At 47.1% G+C, this 17,323-nt stretch overlaps 1 protein-coding gene across 5 annotated transcripts in view; it reads right to left on the bottom strand.

Annotated features, from left to right (window-relative positions):
• The window catches only part of hdac4 (histone deacetylase 4), a 109,740-nt gene that overhangs the window by 23,098 nt on the left and 69,319 nt on the right, over nucleotides 1-17,323 (bottom strand). For 4 of the 5 annotated variants that reach the window (XM_084022827.1, XM_084022829.1, XM_084022831.1 and 1 more), the window contains 13 exons: nucleotides 14,331-14,459; nucleotides 13,951-14,057; nucleotides 13,583-13,702; nucleotides 13,200-13,410; nucleotides 12,237-12,448; nucleotides 8,119-8,394; nucleotides 6,639-6,825; nucleotides 6,395-6,528; nucleotides 5,912-6,014; nucleotides 4,954-5,000; nucleotides 2,085-2,192; nucleotides 417-472; nucleotides 211-298 (listed from right to left, as the gene is read on the bottom strand). In XM_084022827.1, the coding sequence (XP_083878953.1) occupies nucleotides 211-298; nucleotides 417-472; nucleotides 2,085-2,192; nucleotides 4,954-5,000; nucleotides 5,912-6,014; nucleotides 6,395-6,528; nucleotides 6,639-6,825; nucleotides 8,119-8,394; nucleotides 12,237-12,448; nucleotides 13,200-13,410; nucleotides 13,583-13,702; nucleotides 13,951-14,057; nucleotides 14,331-14,459 (1,778 nt within the window). The remainder of the gene's footprint in view (nucleotides 1-210; nucleotides 299-416; nucleotides 473-2,084; nucleotides 2,193-4,953; nucleotides 5,001-5,911; nucleotides 6,015-6,394; nucleotides 6,529-6,638; nucleotides 6,826-8,118; nucleotides 8,395-12,236; nucleotides 12,449-13,199; nucleotides 13,411-13,582; nucleotides 13,703-13,950; nucleotides 14,058-14,330; nucleotides 14,460-17,323) is intronic. The other variant, XM_084022828.1, reaches the window with a different exon arrangement.

Below are 17,323 nucleotides of genomic sequence, written 5' to 3'. Positions count from 1 at the left end.
AGGTTGTGGCTACTGTGTAGTTTTGAGCTGTTTGGGACTATTGGGCACATAAACGTATCGCAGGGATTCAATGTGGTTTCTTTTACAACGCGTGTGTCGACCCCTTCGTCTAAAGATCTACAGAAAACACACAGTATAATTAAAAATAACATGTTTAACTGCCAGAACAAGACAGCTAGACAGTTAGGTGTCCATGTGTGTGGAACTCACCCAGTCCACGATGAGGACTTTACTGACGTTGAGTCTCTGCTGCAGCAGCTTGGCTGCTATGGCGACGGAGTTGAAGTAGCAGAAGCCCCTGGAAGTGGACGGTGACATTAAACTTCATGAAATCTTGAGCAATCTTCATCATCTATACAAAAAATGCTGAAACGTGGAGACATCTGACATCGTTGTCAGGTTCCTGATGGACTTACATGGGCGTGCTCTCCTCGGCGTGGTGTCCAGGAGGTCGAACTACAGCGAAGCCATTCTGTCAGGGGGGAAACAAGTCATTCACACACAGCGCATTTTCATCACAGTCGATTCTGTCTGACCTCAAAGCTGCTCGCTCTACCATAATGATACACTTCCTCTTCTCTTTTGAGAGGCCGAGAGGTCAGATGATGACGACACAAACACATGAATTAAAAGCAAAATGACCCTCATGTCTTCAAGTCCTTCTAATCCTCTCACCAGGTATTACTCTTCAAAAACACGCTTCCATCGGGTCAGTTAAGGGAAGCTCAGTTAAGGCGGGATCCAGCGGGACTCCCGGCAACTGTTTTTTTTTGGGGGGCTCCCGCTGCTATGTGGGGACATTAGATAGATGTTAGGCCTGATGTGGAGCGAGGCGAGCTGGACTAATGATGTTGAGTCAGCTGCTGTGGATTAGCCGGCCGGCCGGGAGTTTATTGTAGAGACGACGGCCTCAGCTGGTCTGAAGAGACTCGTTTTTAAAGCCCCGCTGCGTGATACGGTATGAACGGAGGTGGACGAGAGACGAGGGGGGGGGCAGGAAAATAACAACAGATTAAAATACATGTGTCTGTATTATTCTGCATTTCTGTTCTCCATTGGACTCTCCGTGTGAGATCTGATATCAAACACAACATGAGACTCTTGTTTCTGCATTAATCGCGTCCAGGTGTAGATCAGGTACCGGACCGCCAGCATGTGCAGTCCAGCAAGCGACGGCGTGCTACCGTCTGGGAGGAACGTCATTAGTGCGTCGGTGCTAAGCTAACGGCGAGCGGGGCGGCTGCTCTGCAGGTGGCTGTGGTGTAATGCCAATAAAACAGGCCTGTTAGTGGGGACTGTTGGCGTTGGCGGTGCCCCGCGAGCCGGCGCCTCCCCGCTGGGTTCAAACAGTAAGCAGCCACCGCCACAGACACAGGAAGGCTGGCTGGTGGGCAGAGCTTGACGGGGGTGGGGGGGGGTGGGGTGTCTGTCTGGGAGTGGGGTGGATGGTTCTGGAAGGAGGTTTTTTTCTTGAGGTGTTTTGAGGTGTGAACGGGTGGTGCCAAGATATGAGATGCCGTTACAAGGTTGGATTTATCCATAATTTCATTCATTATAGAGCCAGGTATAACAGTACTGTAATTATGTGTGTATACAATGCTAATTAATGCTAATTAAATAACATAATTGTTGACATGTTCATATTTTAAATCTATTTTGGCTACATTCTACATCACAATTTCATGCTTTAAGCAATATATTAAGCAATTTTAATGCTTAATAGAGGTTGTATTCATGTTAAGGTGCATTTTCTGACATATTTACATTTTTAGTCTTGGATCAAACCTTTGGGGATCCCTGGCAGTGACTTTGCAGACCCCCTGTTGAAGATCTCTGGAGTAATCCATCAGATTAATCTACGTAATCACCCTTTTGCACAGAGAACGGTCAAACCTGACAAGCAGATTAAATCCCCCTTAAAGTTCTAGTCATGGCTTTACTTTGGTGGGGTCCATCTGAGCTCTATTCCCTGTTGGCTCCATCTTAAAAAAAAGGGTTATTAAATGCCTTTTATTCATTCCCATCCATAAAAAATAAATCCCAGCAAACAGCTGCTCATTCCGACTCCCAGCATCCGAACTAACCTTCAGTTCTCCCGATGCCACTTTGAAGACCAGCTCCACCACCGAGCCCACGGCCAGGCGAGCCGCGCTGGACGAGTGGACCTCGTTCCAAATGGTGTCGCTGTCCACCTGCAAACACACAAAAAGTCACGTGTTGTTTATACCACTGTTTCTAAAAGCTGGCAACGAAATCTGCATTTTAATGCTTCTCATTTGATGATGTGGTCGACGGTGCTTCAGTGAGGCTGCGATTGTAAAACTGGAAGGACATTTGAAATCATTTAGCTTATGTCATTTCACAGGAAAGTGAAGTCTTTGAAAGTGGCACTTCGGGGACAGCTGGAATGTTTTCAGGGAGAGAGAACTGTGAGGCAGTAACACATATTTAGAAGCTTAATCATCCACTCTGAACATTTATTACAGCAGCTCCAAGGACGAGGGAGCAGATGGAAGATAACTCTTGGTGCTTTTACGATGTTCATCGATACTTAACATTTAAAAAGTAATTATTTGATTTACCAATTCTGGCATTTATTGTCCTTTCATGTGCCGATTTTTAAGGATAAGGGTGAGTTTCAAATCATATAAGCCTGCTAATATATTGACAACTTAAATCTGGAGACACGTCTTGGATTTAAAATTAATAAATACATGTGGGCGGGACCATAAGATGTCCAATTTGGATGCAGAAATATTGGGAAATAAAATACATTTTGTGTGTGTGAGTGTTCAGATATGGGGCCACCATTCAGTGGTCAAGCCTGATTAATGCTGAGGCATGCTCTGTCACAATCACACACACACACTAACAAACACACACACACACACACACGCCAAATGGCCCACGATACTGCGTGTGATTGATGGTCAGCAGGGCCATGCACAGGATAATATACACACCCTCCATCAGGCATGGCAGATACTCAGGCAGATGGAGCGCATGATAAACACAGAGAAGAAGCTGGAAGAGGAAAAGAAGAAAAGGAAGGTCTGTGTGTTGATGTGTTTGAACTGTGGACACACACACACACACACACACACACACACACACACACACACACACACACACACACACACACACGTGGAGCGGCCGGTGCCAGAGCTTTGGCGAGGCTTTTCTGATGTAAACTCTCCCGCGTCGAACGCGTTAACTGTAACCTGCCAGTCACCCACGCCGGCGACACCACCGGGCTTTTACATCCACCTCACCTCGGCCCTCCGACATACTTCACTCCCCTCTCTCGTCTCCGGTGACGGGAGTGATCGAGGCTGGGGGGAGGACCCCATAATAACATCCACGGATCGAGAAAAAGGCCACTTTTAAAGTCGTGCCAAGAATGGAAGAAAAACGGCGGTGCATTTACTATCGACTAAAACCTAAAAAAGGAGGGAGTGAGGAGGTAAAGAACGCTGCTGATGAGGGGAGGATGTAGAGAGGGAGAGAAAGTGGATAGTCGCCGAGTCCGTGATTGAGTGAGCGAGCGAACGGAGAGCCCAGTGAGTGAGTGAATGGGAAACTGAACCGTATACACAACACAAGGCAGGTTAATGAGCACAAACAGATGCTGCTCCAGAGCCGCATGTGGAGACTGGGTGGTTTTATTACGGGCCGTGTTGATGTTAGTTTCGCCTCGAGCCAGGAGCGGGATGCAAGTCAGTCAGAGAAAAGTGAAAGGGGAAGGGTTGTGTGTGTGTGTGTGTGTGTGCGTGTGTGTGTGTGTTGTGTGTGTGTGTGTGTGTGTGTGTGTGTGTGTGTGTGTGTGTCGGAGGTAGAAAAGAGCGGGAACGTGCTGGTATGACGGAATGATGGTTCCCCACAGGCTGACAGCCTAATTTCAGCCCCCTTCCTCTGTAACTGTGTGTGCGTGTGCATGTGTGTGTAACTTGTATGTGTGTGTATGACAGGAAGACAACAATTTAGCCCCATTTGCCATTATAAAGAGCAGAGCAGCGAGGAGCTGGGGCTCGTCTTGTTTCCCACCACGGCAGCAGCAGCAGCGACCCTCCAGGGAGGGAAGACAGGGGGAGGAGGAGAGAGAGACGGGTGTAGATGACATGTAAAAGAGGGAAAGGGTAGGTGGAGGTGTGTGGGTAGTTGCAACACACGCACACACACACACACAGACACACACACAGACACACACGCACACAGACACACACACAGACACACACGCACACACGCACACATCACACACACAACATATTCATTACAAAAGAGAACACCAACTATGATCAGCCATCAAAATCATTGCCATCGCACACAAACATCCCCAAACACACTGCTATACACACACACACACACACACACACACACAAACATGCACACATCCACACACACACACATGCACGCACACACACACACAGACACACACACACACACAGCTCGTATGCTGCAAACATCTGGTTATAATTACAAACACGGCGGAAAGGCAAGCAACAGCTTTTGTTGCCTCTGGTCCTTGAGGGGCGTTGTGTGTGTGTGTGTGTGTGTGTGTGTGTGTGTGTGTGTGTGTGTGTGTGTGTGTGTGTGTGTGTGTGTGTTGTTTGGTGGAACAAGAACAAATGGGACCATTATTTAGGCGGGGGGGAGAGGAGTGGGCGGAGGGGAACACAGTTATTACGCTGCTATTTGATGCTTATTTGTTTCATGACGCCGTCAGACGGACGAGACGTCAGTGTCAGTTTATTGATTAGATTAGCAGCGTGTTGTAAAAAGCCTGTGTCGTCCATTACAACAATTTTCCACTGTATAAGCGCGACTAACGCGCCGGCATTCTTCAGAGTTATATCAGGCACACAATTTACCAATACTTAATACTTAATCACCGAGTGAATATTTGTGAAGTGACTCGAGCGTGACTTTGTGAACCGGAGGAAGGAGTGAACTTACCCCGATGCCTCCGCACGGCAACCTCACGAACATGGGACTCACTGAACCTGGGGCAGGAAGACAGAAACATCGGCAGTTAGACGAGCGTGGTGAAGAAACGGGTGAAGAGGTGACTCTCTCTGGGTTTCTAGGTTTATAACAGTTTGTTCACCTTCTCCAGTTTCACTGAACCCACTTGTGTGTGTGTGTGTGTGTGAACCCACTTGTGTGTGTGTGTGTGTGTGAACCCACTTGTGTGTGTGTGTGTGTGTGTGTGTGTGTGTGAACCCACTTGTGTGCCGAACCACAAGGCTTATCTGCTAATTCTCCAGTGTAAGCAGTAATAATAAGGGGAAGCCAAGATGACCACTGAGGTTTGTCCCTTAGCTTTCCACACACACACACACACACACACACACACACACACACACACACACACACACACACACACACACACACACACACACACACACACACACACACACACACACACACACACACACACACACACAGGCCAGACATAAGTGACAAAGCAGCCCGTGTGACTTCTAGTTAACAAGCTTCAGCAGCTCCTCGCCGTATCGTCACACCTCCGGGACTTTATTAGATGGACCGTTTGTTATGACACGTTGAAGCATCAGAGCAGATTCCTTTCACAGACGCCGAGAGGAGGACGTAAGTCTGGGATTCAGTCCGCTCACAAACGTGACACTTTGCATGGATGCATGCAGAACGGACGTGTAAAGTGTGTTGAACTGCACCTGTGCACTAAATGGTTGGAAACGCTTAAGAGATAATATTCATCTCAGCGTTGAAGCTTCCACGTTCTAGCAGAGCGGTTAACATGAAGCAGAAGTGGAAACGGCAGGGCCGGCAGTCAGATTTCCTAGAAGTCGATACCGCAGCTCCCTGATCGGTCTAAGGGTGTAACGAGTGCATTTGTGGTTTCGTGGATCGATGCCTTATTGTATTGCCTTACAGTCTAGTTTCTGCCGCAGCGGGTTGGTTCCGTACAGCAGGACGTGGGCTTCCGAGTGGACCGTCTGCAGCTCCTCCAGCAAGGCCTTCCTCCCACGGATACACTGGGAGGACAGAAGTCATGCATCTGGTTAAATCTCCACACTGACCGTCCACACAGGAAAAAGTCATGGCTTTACTTTGGTGATGGAGTCACACTGTTTGAAGTCCCACAGTCATAAACAAGTAGTGCAACTTATAGGAGGCCCGATGGTGTGGTTTTCACTGGAGAAGCCAAGTGTGAAGAGAAAATGGCTGCACACTGCCCCCTTCTGGCCATTAAAACAACTTGCACTTCAGAGTTTTTACTGAGAATTGACTTAACTTCATGTGTTACCCAGAAATAAAGACACTAAACCAGATGAAGGAGGACCACCAAATAAAATGTTCAATATTGTATTTACTCAACTCTATGTGAAGACCATTTTATTCATACGGTATATACCTCGCAGTGCGACCGGAGGCCCGTTTCCTGTAGTCGGGACCAGATGCTCTGGATGCGCCCGGCGTGCTCCGGGTGACTGGTGGTGTTGCCACACATGCACTGGTGCTTCTGCATCAGAGAGTCATACACCAGACCTGGAACAACAACAGACACAGAGGGTACAATCACAATAATCACACGTCATAGGATGTGTTAGAAATTAGATTCCATATAGATGATATATTTATAATTTCTTTCAACAGACCTGTGGTAAATCGGGGCTTGACAGACGGCTCTGGCACCACTAAGGGGAAGGAGGCGGAGGCCGGGGACGACTGGGCCCTGGAGAGGGGGCGGTGTCCGGCGAAGCTGACCGATAAGCCGGCTGCTTCCATGGAGGCTTGGTAGTTCCTCAGCTGGTGGATCCGCTGCTGCTCCAACAGCAGGGCCTGCTGCTCTCAAACACAGAGAGAGACGTTTACCGTGTGGCTGCAATACCCTTCTCTTGCCAGGAGATGGCACTAGATTCTTGTAAATGCACAACACAGGCTGCATTCGGAAGAGTTGTGCAGACACACGGGGTTTTCTCCACATGGATGTCAGCAGTGCAGAGAAAGCTGACACACATGACACGTTACTAGCTGAGAAATCGGTTGCAGTGACTTTTCTGAAAACGTGTGGGATCATAAATGGCAGCAGCGTACATCAACGATCGAGTAAAAGACGGATAATGAGCCGTCAAACTGCCTTCAAGGGGAGAAGTTCAGCTTTCGGAGCACGCACCTAATTAATTCTATCATTCATCATAGAAAGTGTTTCATGAAAGCACTTGGAAACTTTGTACTGATGAACACATCTCATCTTTCCACTCAAAAACCAAGCAATCGTGATGGGCGTGTCTGCTTACATCGGGCGCCATGGTGACAGTGAGGGGAGCGCCTGATTGAATTTGGCGGAGCGGACAGCAGGGATGGGCTAGACAAATGAGGACATGGCGTCCTGACTGTGTGTGTCTGTGTGTGTGTCTGTGTGTGTGTGTGTGTGTGTCTGTGTGTCTGTGTGTGTGTCTGTGTGTGTGTCTGTGTGTGTGTGTGTGTGAGTGTGTGTGTGTCTGAGTGTGTGTGTGTCTGTGTGTGTGTGTGTGTCTGTGTGTGTGTGTGTCTGTGTGTGTGTGTGTGTGTGTGTGTGTGTGTGTGTGTGTGTGTGTGTGTGTGTGTGTGTGTGTGTGTGTGTGTGTGTGTGTGTGTGTGTGATACAAAGAAAGAGTTGTCCATGGACGAGGAAAGTTTCTACGTGGGTGAAGAGTATGAATTTTCAGAGAACGGAAATGGGATTGTCGTGCTCGGGAGTAGCGTGTAGGAGGTACACGAGCCTTTATCCATTCATAACACATAAAATAAAACACACACACACAGACACACTACTCTGCAGTAGTAGAACATGGACAGTGTGTGTGTGTAAGTATGTTCTGCATGAGTAAAAACTGTGTGAGAGTGGGCTGGGCAGACACAGTGCATGTAGAGTTTAATAGCAGTCAGTCACTACTCGCTCCATCTGTCACCACAACTTTAAGGCAACCAGTACATCCATAATATCTTTAAATAAATATGCATGAGGAGGTGATGTAACAGACGAGGGATTTGGTGCCATCTTGGAACGCATGAGTGCATCTTCCTTTCTTTCAGCTTTACGTTTGAATATGTGAAAACGAGACTAAACTACATATTAACTGACCCCGCCCTCACCTGTCGGAAAAGGAATTCCTGCTCGACTTGTCTCTTCTCTCTCTCCTCCAGCTCCGCGGGGTCCGGGGGCTCCTGCTTGATGACCAGGCCCTGCAGGGGCCCGAGCAGAGGCCCCATGTCCTGCGCCGACGTGGAGGACAAGGAGGAGGACGAGGAGAGGCCCTGGTGCTCCCGGAGTTCCTCCTCCGTCTCCTCCGGGTGACTCTGGTGCTGCCTGGAGGGCCCCGAGGTGCTGGAGCCGCCAGCCGAGACCTGGTCGCCGGGCTTGGACATGATCTAGAAGAGGAAAAGGTGAAGAGGTCACGGATTAAATCACGGTTTAACTGGATACATCATGTTGCACCAAACTAGAAAACTAGTTAAAGATTAAGATTTAAATCTCTTTAAATGTAAGTTCTTACTATTCTCCTTTTTTTAATTAATTTATTTAATCTTCTATTATTTGGCCAGATTGCTTCATTTATTCAAACAAGTGTTTCCTCAAAGAAGAAGAAATCACCATCATCAGTAACATCACGCTAACGAGGTGGCTTTGTTTTCTTAATGAATAGAGAGCCTCCTCTTTCATAGCCTTCATACTTCCTTTTTCCCAACAAAAAACAAACACATGTATTCATGTATTTTAATGTGGGTAAACAGGCGTCTCCATATTTATTATCATTTCCTAAATCTAACTCTAATTCTGGTTGAAACTTGGATCCACTAAACAAGGATTAGTTATTAATTGTGCAACAGAGCATGGCTTAGTTTTTAATCTGTCTTGATAAAACTCTGATTATAACTAATCTCAGACTAAATTAAGCCATAAAGCTTTAGAGGAAGAAAGAGCTTCAGCAACATAAGAAACGAGGCAAAGGAAGACAGCTAGAACAAACCTGCACCACTTTAACAAACGATGCTGTTTTTCATTCCAAAAATAACCGACTATCGCTCCGAGTACAAAACAACAAAGACCTTAAGGTTAAGCAAACAAAAACTCTGCCCTCTTATTCTTTATTTGCTCAAAAGATCTCTGTTTGAAATGCATCTACAGGTAGTTAACTCACGACTGCACTAAAGAAAAAGGGACGGAGAGGGAGAATTGTGGAGGGGTGACCTTAGGAATCTTGTTGTGGCAGCTGTCCCCCGTCCCTGTCGTCAAGGACCTCAACCTTGATGCGTAGGTCACAATTGGAGTGGACCACTGTTTGTGCATGGAGCACACACACACACACACACACACACACAGAAACACACACACTCACACTCTCTCACACTCACACACACACCCGGCTGGCATATTGCCCAGGGAACGGTCCATTGACGTCAGAGAGCCGGGCTCTTGCCTCATCCCAGTCCCTCTTCTCCAAACAAACTCAAAACACTCATTCACTCCCGCTGCACCGGTTCTCACTCTTCCTTTCTCTGCCTCCAACCCTCCTTTTTTAAAAACAGAGGAAATAGTTGCTGGGATATGAACCATGAGGGGGGACAGACGCCACATAAGCCTGTTGAATCAGTGGGGAGGACGGAGGGAGCGGGAGGTGGAGGAGGCGATCGTATCCACACACAAACACTCGACGCTGGTTGTCACCGTCTATCTGCGTTTCTCACACACTTCCACACTGATATCATGGAAGGGAGTTTGCTCCGGCGTTGCCTTCGCTGTCTCAGGGCATTAATGGGAAGCTGCAGGCTCCCGTTGGAACGGTTTCAAGATTCTTTCACTCCGTTCTTCGCTGCCAACGTACCCGACCGTTACAGCCAAAACTTTAAGTTAGCAGGAAGGACTCCTTTCCCTTGCTGACTTGGCAAAAAATGTTTAACAAGGAAATGATGATTCATGTTTTACAAAGTGGTGGATGTCCAGTGGCGAACAGCGTAGATCAATGGGACTAAATATATCATACCAGTGGGACTAAGGTGGGTCTGTGATCCTGAACTCACTCATACAGTCAGTATCACACTGAATGGCAGCCATGATGGTCCTCATCTCTACAATACATTAAAAGAAAACGTATTCTGCAGAGACATGCTGCCGTTTATCACTTCCTCATGTTGTTTTTTCAGAACCTGACTTTATTGTGCAGCAATCAATACTTTTGATATACGTGCTTCCATTGTGTGGTTTGAGAGTAACTAACTAACCGAGGACATATTATTTATTTACATTACATTCTGTATGAATTGGACTGCTGGGTATACAACTTCAACGGCTGTAGAACTATTAGGAAGAAACGCACCGCATTAAAAACAATCTTACTGAATATTTTAGCTGTTTGGATGCCTCCACAAATGTTACAATAACTTAAATGCACTGAAAACACACTTTGAAAGGGTCCACGCCCAAAAAAACAACCCTGCTTTATCGTCTATTTGACTCTAACTGGAATCAGAATGTACTAAATTAATATCCTGCTTTATTGAAGAAGATAAACTCTCTTCTCATGGACTTCCATGCAACTAGGCTTCTCTTTGTAAACCAGATGAGTCGCCCCCTGATGGCCATTTGAAAGAATGCAAGTTGAAGCCACTTTTAATTTTTCTTTTGCTAAGCTGTTAACGATGTCTTTATTAAAGACAGCAACATTCATTAGAGTTATGATGCCAATGCTTTGACTACGAGTCGTCTGTGCCAATCACAACACTCTGAAGTTTATTCTCACTTAATCACCGATGTCTGCTTTTGGTGAAGGAATAAAAAGGTTTGGATTAACACCGGTAAACCACTGAATGGAACATGTTACCCTGCCAAACCTATGAAGAGAATATCACTGCATACTTACTGAATGAGCTAAAACCAGCTCTGGCTAACGCTTCAATTAGTTCCTTATGTGAGAACTTAAAAAAGGTGATATTTGGAGAGTGAGCTTCGGATTACAACAGGTGAAATTGGGCAAATCATTTACGCTAATTGACCTGTTTACAGAGAGTCATCTGGCCCCGGTGAACTGAATAACCAGCATCCTCTCTGTCCCCTCACAACAAAGCATCACTCCCATTAAATAACACTTCCAAACTGTCTGGGTGCCTTCGAGTTAAACGGCGAGCGGCGTGGAAAACGGTGATCACTCCAAACCAAAAGTGCTCGTTGCCTCGTCGGAAAAGGATTAGGTAAGAAGCAGTGGCTGACACACTGTACAGACAAACAGTATTCACACCTAAAGGCAGTCTGGGAGGAAACCAACACAAGGGGAACACAAACTCTGCTACCTCAGCTGGCTGGCAGGTTTGAAACCCGAAAACGGGCTTCCCCGCTGAACCTCCGCGCCAGCCGGCTTTACTTTTATCATTTAAACTCCAAACACAACAAATATGGACACTTAAACACCCTTTCATCCGCCAACAAGACTTGTCTGCATTTCTGCTGTGCACTGATGTATCAAGGTGTTCCTTCATCATCTAATTGTAAAGCCCAGCCGTAAATGTCTTAATTAACACGGGTCTACGCTGAATGCTCTGTGATTTGGTTCACCGATTTAGATTAAAGGAATCCAGTTTCACGCATGCATAATTAACTCAATGAACAAGAATTAGAGAAGGAACCTTTTTTGGTGATTTCTTAACGGCATTCTAACTGAGAGACGACTCTCATTTCAAGTCGCCTGGAGAAGAGCATTAAGGCAAATTAATGTTACATGAAAATTACCTGGTTTTACACCTAAGCTGGACTTAATTAGCCTGAGTCACAACAAACCCTTGTTTTGAGGAAGAGGCACTAACAACACAGGAAAATGGAGCTTTAATCCTACGGGAATCTCAGCACACACACACACACACACACGCACACACACTCCCACAATGATGCACAGAGCCACACTTCCTGTGTGACCGTATATGGAGGCAGCTTCCTCTAGAGCACAGTTGCTAGGGTGACAGGAAGAAGTAGGGATACACGAACGCGGACAAGAAAGACTTGCTGGAAGACTTGCTGATTGCCAGCTGATTCATCCGGCTCTCAGAGCAAAGACAGGATTCACAGACATTAACCAAATCAATGTAGATTTAGTGACACACACACACACACACACACACACACACACACACACACACACACACACACACACACACACACACACACACACACACACACACACACACACACACACACACACACACACACACACACAGTGAGCTACCTTGTTGATGATGTGCTGCTGCTGTTGGAACTGCTGTTTGTGTTTCTCCAGGAACTGCTGGTGTTGCTGCTGGACCACCAGCTGCTGCAGGGCCTGAGCCTGTCCACACTGCTGCTGGGGCAGGGGGGCCGACTGGGTCCTTCCGAGGGGCCGGTGGCCGCGGGCTAGTTTGGAGACGGAGGGCGACGGCAGCGAGAGGCCGGCCAGACCAACTGTGGAAAAACACGGAGCGGTCACGGGGGAATATTATTAGCATTTTGGAAAAAGAAGCTTATTAGCCAGCTTTATACAGCAGGGAGTTGATGACATGACTGACTTTCATCACTTATATATTCATTTTTGTGTTGGAATATATATATTGCATATGCAAAGTTCCTGAGATATCCCATTGATGAGAATGGGATGAATATCAGCTCCCAGTGACCTTGACCTCTGACCCCCAACATCTAATCAGTTCCTCCTGGAGCTCAAGTGGATGCTTGTGCCAAATGTGGAGAAATTCCCCGAAGGTGTTCCTGAGATACGAGGTTCACAAGGCCACGGCTGTCTCAGGCACGGAGGCACGGAAACCGTGTGATTTCTCATGATTGCGACGGCCTGCAGAGCAGACGCTGCTGCTGCTGCTGTGTGTGGAAGCCCTGAAATCACTGCAGCCCAAGCTGTTGAGTGAAACGCTATCACTGCAAAAGGGACTGAAAAATGGGGCTATAAAAAAACACAATGTGCCTGAAAGAGAAGACAAGGCGTAGGACTAAGAACAGAGCTTTTAAGCTGGAAACTACTTATTTATAATATTCACATCTAAAGAAATAGTCTGGTGGAGTTTAACAGTCCTAACTACTTACTTTCTGCTGAAACCACACATAAAGCAAACTTTACATAATAAGAATAATAGTAAGAATAAAACCACTAGCTATTGCTACCAAGAAGTAAAGAAAGATAAATGCTGCAGTGGATACTGACTCATTGGATTGTGGCTCTGCTCCAGCAGTACCATGTGTTGGAGAAGGGGGTTGTGACCCGCCGTGCCCCCTCCGGCCCCCTCCCTGTCCAGGGCCGACGCCAAGTAGGAGGGCAGGTGGGCAGCGGGCAGGAACGGAGGGGTCAGAGGAATCCCCTGCTGTAGCCCAGGCAATGTCAGACGACTCTCGCCATCTTGGTGTCCTGACACCACCTACAGAGAGGGAGGGAGGGAGGGGGGGGGGGCAGATGGACGGAGACAAAGAAGAGTCAAATGAGACAGAATGGGAGCGAGATGGAGAAAGAGAGGCGCCTCCACGCCAACGATAATTAATAAGAGAAAAACGTGAAATATTGTTATATATTGTGCATGGAGTGGTACTCACGGCGCTAGCGGGGCCCGTGGCCGGCAGTCCCAGGGTGATGTTGGGCAGGGATGGGGAGGTGTAGAGAGAGAGATGGCTGACCGAGCCTTCCCTGGCAGCCAACCTGTGAAGCAGGGAGGCCTGAACACACACACACACACACACAAGCAGAGTTACAGTAAACACTCACAGGGTTGAGTTCACAAAGTAGACGTAGACTCCATTTCCCGCTCACACAACGGGCAAACACGCTCCCAGACCTTGAGCCCTCCATTAAAACAGACAGATTGCCAATCGACTCTTGAAGCTGTCCGGTCATCTGTCTACACACACACACACACACACACACGCTACAAGACACACACACACATGCATGCGCTGGCGGTTACCTCTCCTGGGCTGCTGGAGATGGTGACCCCGTTCTCACTGGGGATGTTACTGGAGCTGTTGTTGGGGGAGCTGGGACCTGAGCCTGGTGCACTGTTGCATGCAGACTCTATAACACACACACGGAGGCAGAGTTTTCTGACGGCGTATAAATGTGTTTTTTTTTTAGATCCAAATCCTCACTAAAATAAATGAGGATGGTATTTAACTGTATTTACACGACACCTTCTGGATGAAATAACCACATTGCTATCCCAAAATGAAGTCATTGGTGTTCCAAATATGCAGTAGAATGGAGATATCAAAGTACCGGGGGAGAACAGAGTCTGCATGTTTTTATCCTGACACAACAGAAGGAAATCCAACAAACAGGAGTGCTCACCAGCCACGTCCAGGGATCGCTTCTTGGCAGTCGTGATGGCGCCGTCTTTCCTCCGGAGGAGAGGGCTGCTGCGCCGCTCCGTCACCTTCTGCTTTAGTCGGGAGCGGAGCTTCAGGTTGGGCTCCGAGGCTGGCGGGGCAAAAAGAGAGGAACGTGACGGAGGAGTTCCTCGAGAGAAGTTTCAGCCTAGAGCAGAGGTCTGAGATGTTTTTCAGGCATAGGACCCCTTGGCTGATAGAGACCGGTCAGTAAAAATGTGTAGTGCAGCCTACATGTATACCAGTACTTTGTAATTATGTACAATGCTAAGCCATTAAAATAATAATTGAGATTCATATATTTTCAGAACTTAGTTGATTCTATGTTGGCATATCTACATAACAGTTTCACCTCATAACATTGAATAAATAGGAACATTTATATTTGTTTATTATAGGTTTCAAGTCAATGTGTATTTAAGAAATAAAGCTTGGGATCAAATCATTTCGGGGACCCCCTGCAGTAACTCTGCGGACCCCTAGGGGTCACGGACCCCTATGTTGAATATCTCTGGTCTGGACGGAGACAAAACTTAAAAGTAAAAGTAATAAATGTGTTTTTGTCAAACAACGAGGATTATCCCATCTCATTTAAAAAGTATGAGGCAGCCAATCAAGAGGCGAGAGCTCCACAGCGGCGAGGTTAAATATCTGATTTCCACCCGTTCTAAAAACGTTAATGTGTTAAACCACAAATTTGCCCTCTAAAAAAATGAAAATTACAGCTCCGCTGTTAAGCGTCGCTCCGGCACCCGGTGTTTTCCCAGGGAGGCTAATGAGCTCGCACCTACAGGCCAACGGCGTGCGTGTTGGCCCGACGGATTCAGGTGTCGAGGTTCGCTGTCGTGCGACGGCGGGGGAAGGCGCTGCGGCGAGAAGGGAGGCGGCCAACTGGCAGCTTCCTTGACCTCGAGCTTAATGATGCGGCCGCTGCAGCTCTGCCAGCGAACGCGGCTCGTTTCCAGACACTTTCAATTACAAAACACAGGCTTGTCATCGCGTGCGTTTCCATGCATGTGTGTGTGGTTTTCTATCAGCTCTGGACTGGTGATGCATTCGGGCCGAGCATTCAGTGTTTTCTGGGAATCTGCTCAGGTCAGGGATGGGACCTTTCCTGGACAATCTTGCCTTGGTGTCTTTCTGCCAGACTTCCCCCAGACACGGGCAGCTTTATTCCCTTTCCTCCGCTGGCTTCCTTCCGTTCAATTAGTCAGAGCTGGCCGGTTGACCAAACGCTGAACTTCTGCTCATCCCACGACCTCGTATCAAACAGACCTCGCTACGTTCGTTAGCCCCAGAAAAAAGGGGAGCTGGGACTTGATTCGTGTGTACTGTAGCGATTTATTGTCCGAAGATTATTCCAGGGTCATTACAAAACCCCATTTGCTTGGCGTAGCTTTGAACGAGGTTGGACGAAGCAACGCAAAGTTTTAATGTACTTCAAAAGACGTGCAAGCACTCAAGTTTACCTCCTGGTCGGTGGGGATGAGATGACCGACCGTGAATTTATAATGTCTAAGTACTTTTTCAAATGCACTTTCAATTTTAAGGGGAAACATGTTGCTGGACTTATGAAACTCAATTATTTAAAAAAGTGCTTCTTCTAAGTGGAGGGCAATCTTCCAAAGTCTTTGTTAAGAGGGATGGAGTGGGTCGGGGTGAAATGCTATTAGCTGAACTGGAGACGGTGAGAGAAGGAGCATTCCAGTTCAATTGTATTGCATCGCACAGCCGATGGTAGCAGTCTGACATTGTGACATCGGTCCCGATAGCTTTTATAATACAAGATAAAGAAAATAAGAATTGAAAATTAGATTCCCTCCATTATGTGTTACAAAGTGCATTCAATGTTTAATCAAATTAAATACAGTTTGTAGTTGAAACACTTATTTGTAATTCTGATTCTGAACTTTGAGTGCCTGGAAATCGATGACATGTTGCTGCCGGTGCCGTTGGACGTGCCTCCATCAAAAGTGGACACATTTGTCGCCGTGCACAAGCAAAATCACAATCTCGCCCAGGTGTGACAGGAAACGAGCTGCAGAGGCGACAGAAACGGCGGTCCGTCCGGTGCCAGGGGAGGAAAGACGAGGAGACAAAAAAAAAAAAAAAAAGATGATGGAATAGAGGAAAGGGAGGGAGGGGTCAAGGTTGCGTTGTGTGTCCTTAGTCATTAAGAAATGGACGGATAAAAAGGAGGGAGTGGACAGAGAGATGGATGGAAGGTTACGAGGACAGTAACAAGGAGGGTGAGGTGTGTGTGGTTGCCGGGCGATGGTCGCCGTGGGGCGTTCACCTCAGGACGCGCTGACTTTGAAGGGTGTTAATGCCGACTGGGCAAAACCAGCGTGCACATGTGCGAACACACACTCGCTGCAGAGGGCCCAGACTGCTATTTACTGCTGACGGCGGCATTTTTTTTTATTGTAGCCCTTTCTCCCTCCTTCACCTCAATTCATCCCCCTCTCTCTCTCTTTCTAAATCCCCATTTAACTCACTCCCTCTCTGTTTGTCGGGCCTCACAAACTTCACATATGAGAAGCAACCATTAGCATGTGTACGTACTTGCCTCCTTACTTCCCAGAAAACAATATTTCTAAACTACGATTTTCAGACTTCCTGCCACATACCGACTATTATTATATTTTTACACCCTCTCGTCACGCAACAGCATGTCTTCTTCTGCTGGCATACTTATTACCGAGGTAGAAAATTACCTGCGATGCTGAAACCCACAGTGCTGGCATTATAAAAAAGGTAACATTAAAAAAGAAGAAGAAGAGATTTCCACTCTAGCCCCGGGTGGCCAAATTGGCTTTTGAGGGGGAGGAAGTGGAATGACACACTCCTGAATCCGAGGCAGGGTTTTTATAGTCACTTAAAGGGGCTGAATTCGATTATCGCAGCGTTAGCGGAGCAGGAAAACAAGTAGCTGCTACGCAACGATGTAGCGGA

This window comes from Eutrigla gurnardus (assembly GCF_963514095.1).
Source record: "Eutrigla gurnardus genome assembly, chromosome: 12".
NCBI lineage: Eukaryota > Metazoa > Chordata > Actinopteri > Perciformes > Triglidae > Eutrigla > Eutrigla gurnardus.
Note: the sequence above shows the minus strand (reverse complement) of the source record. Positions and strands in the feature narration are given on the sequence as shown.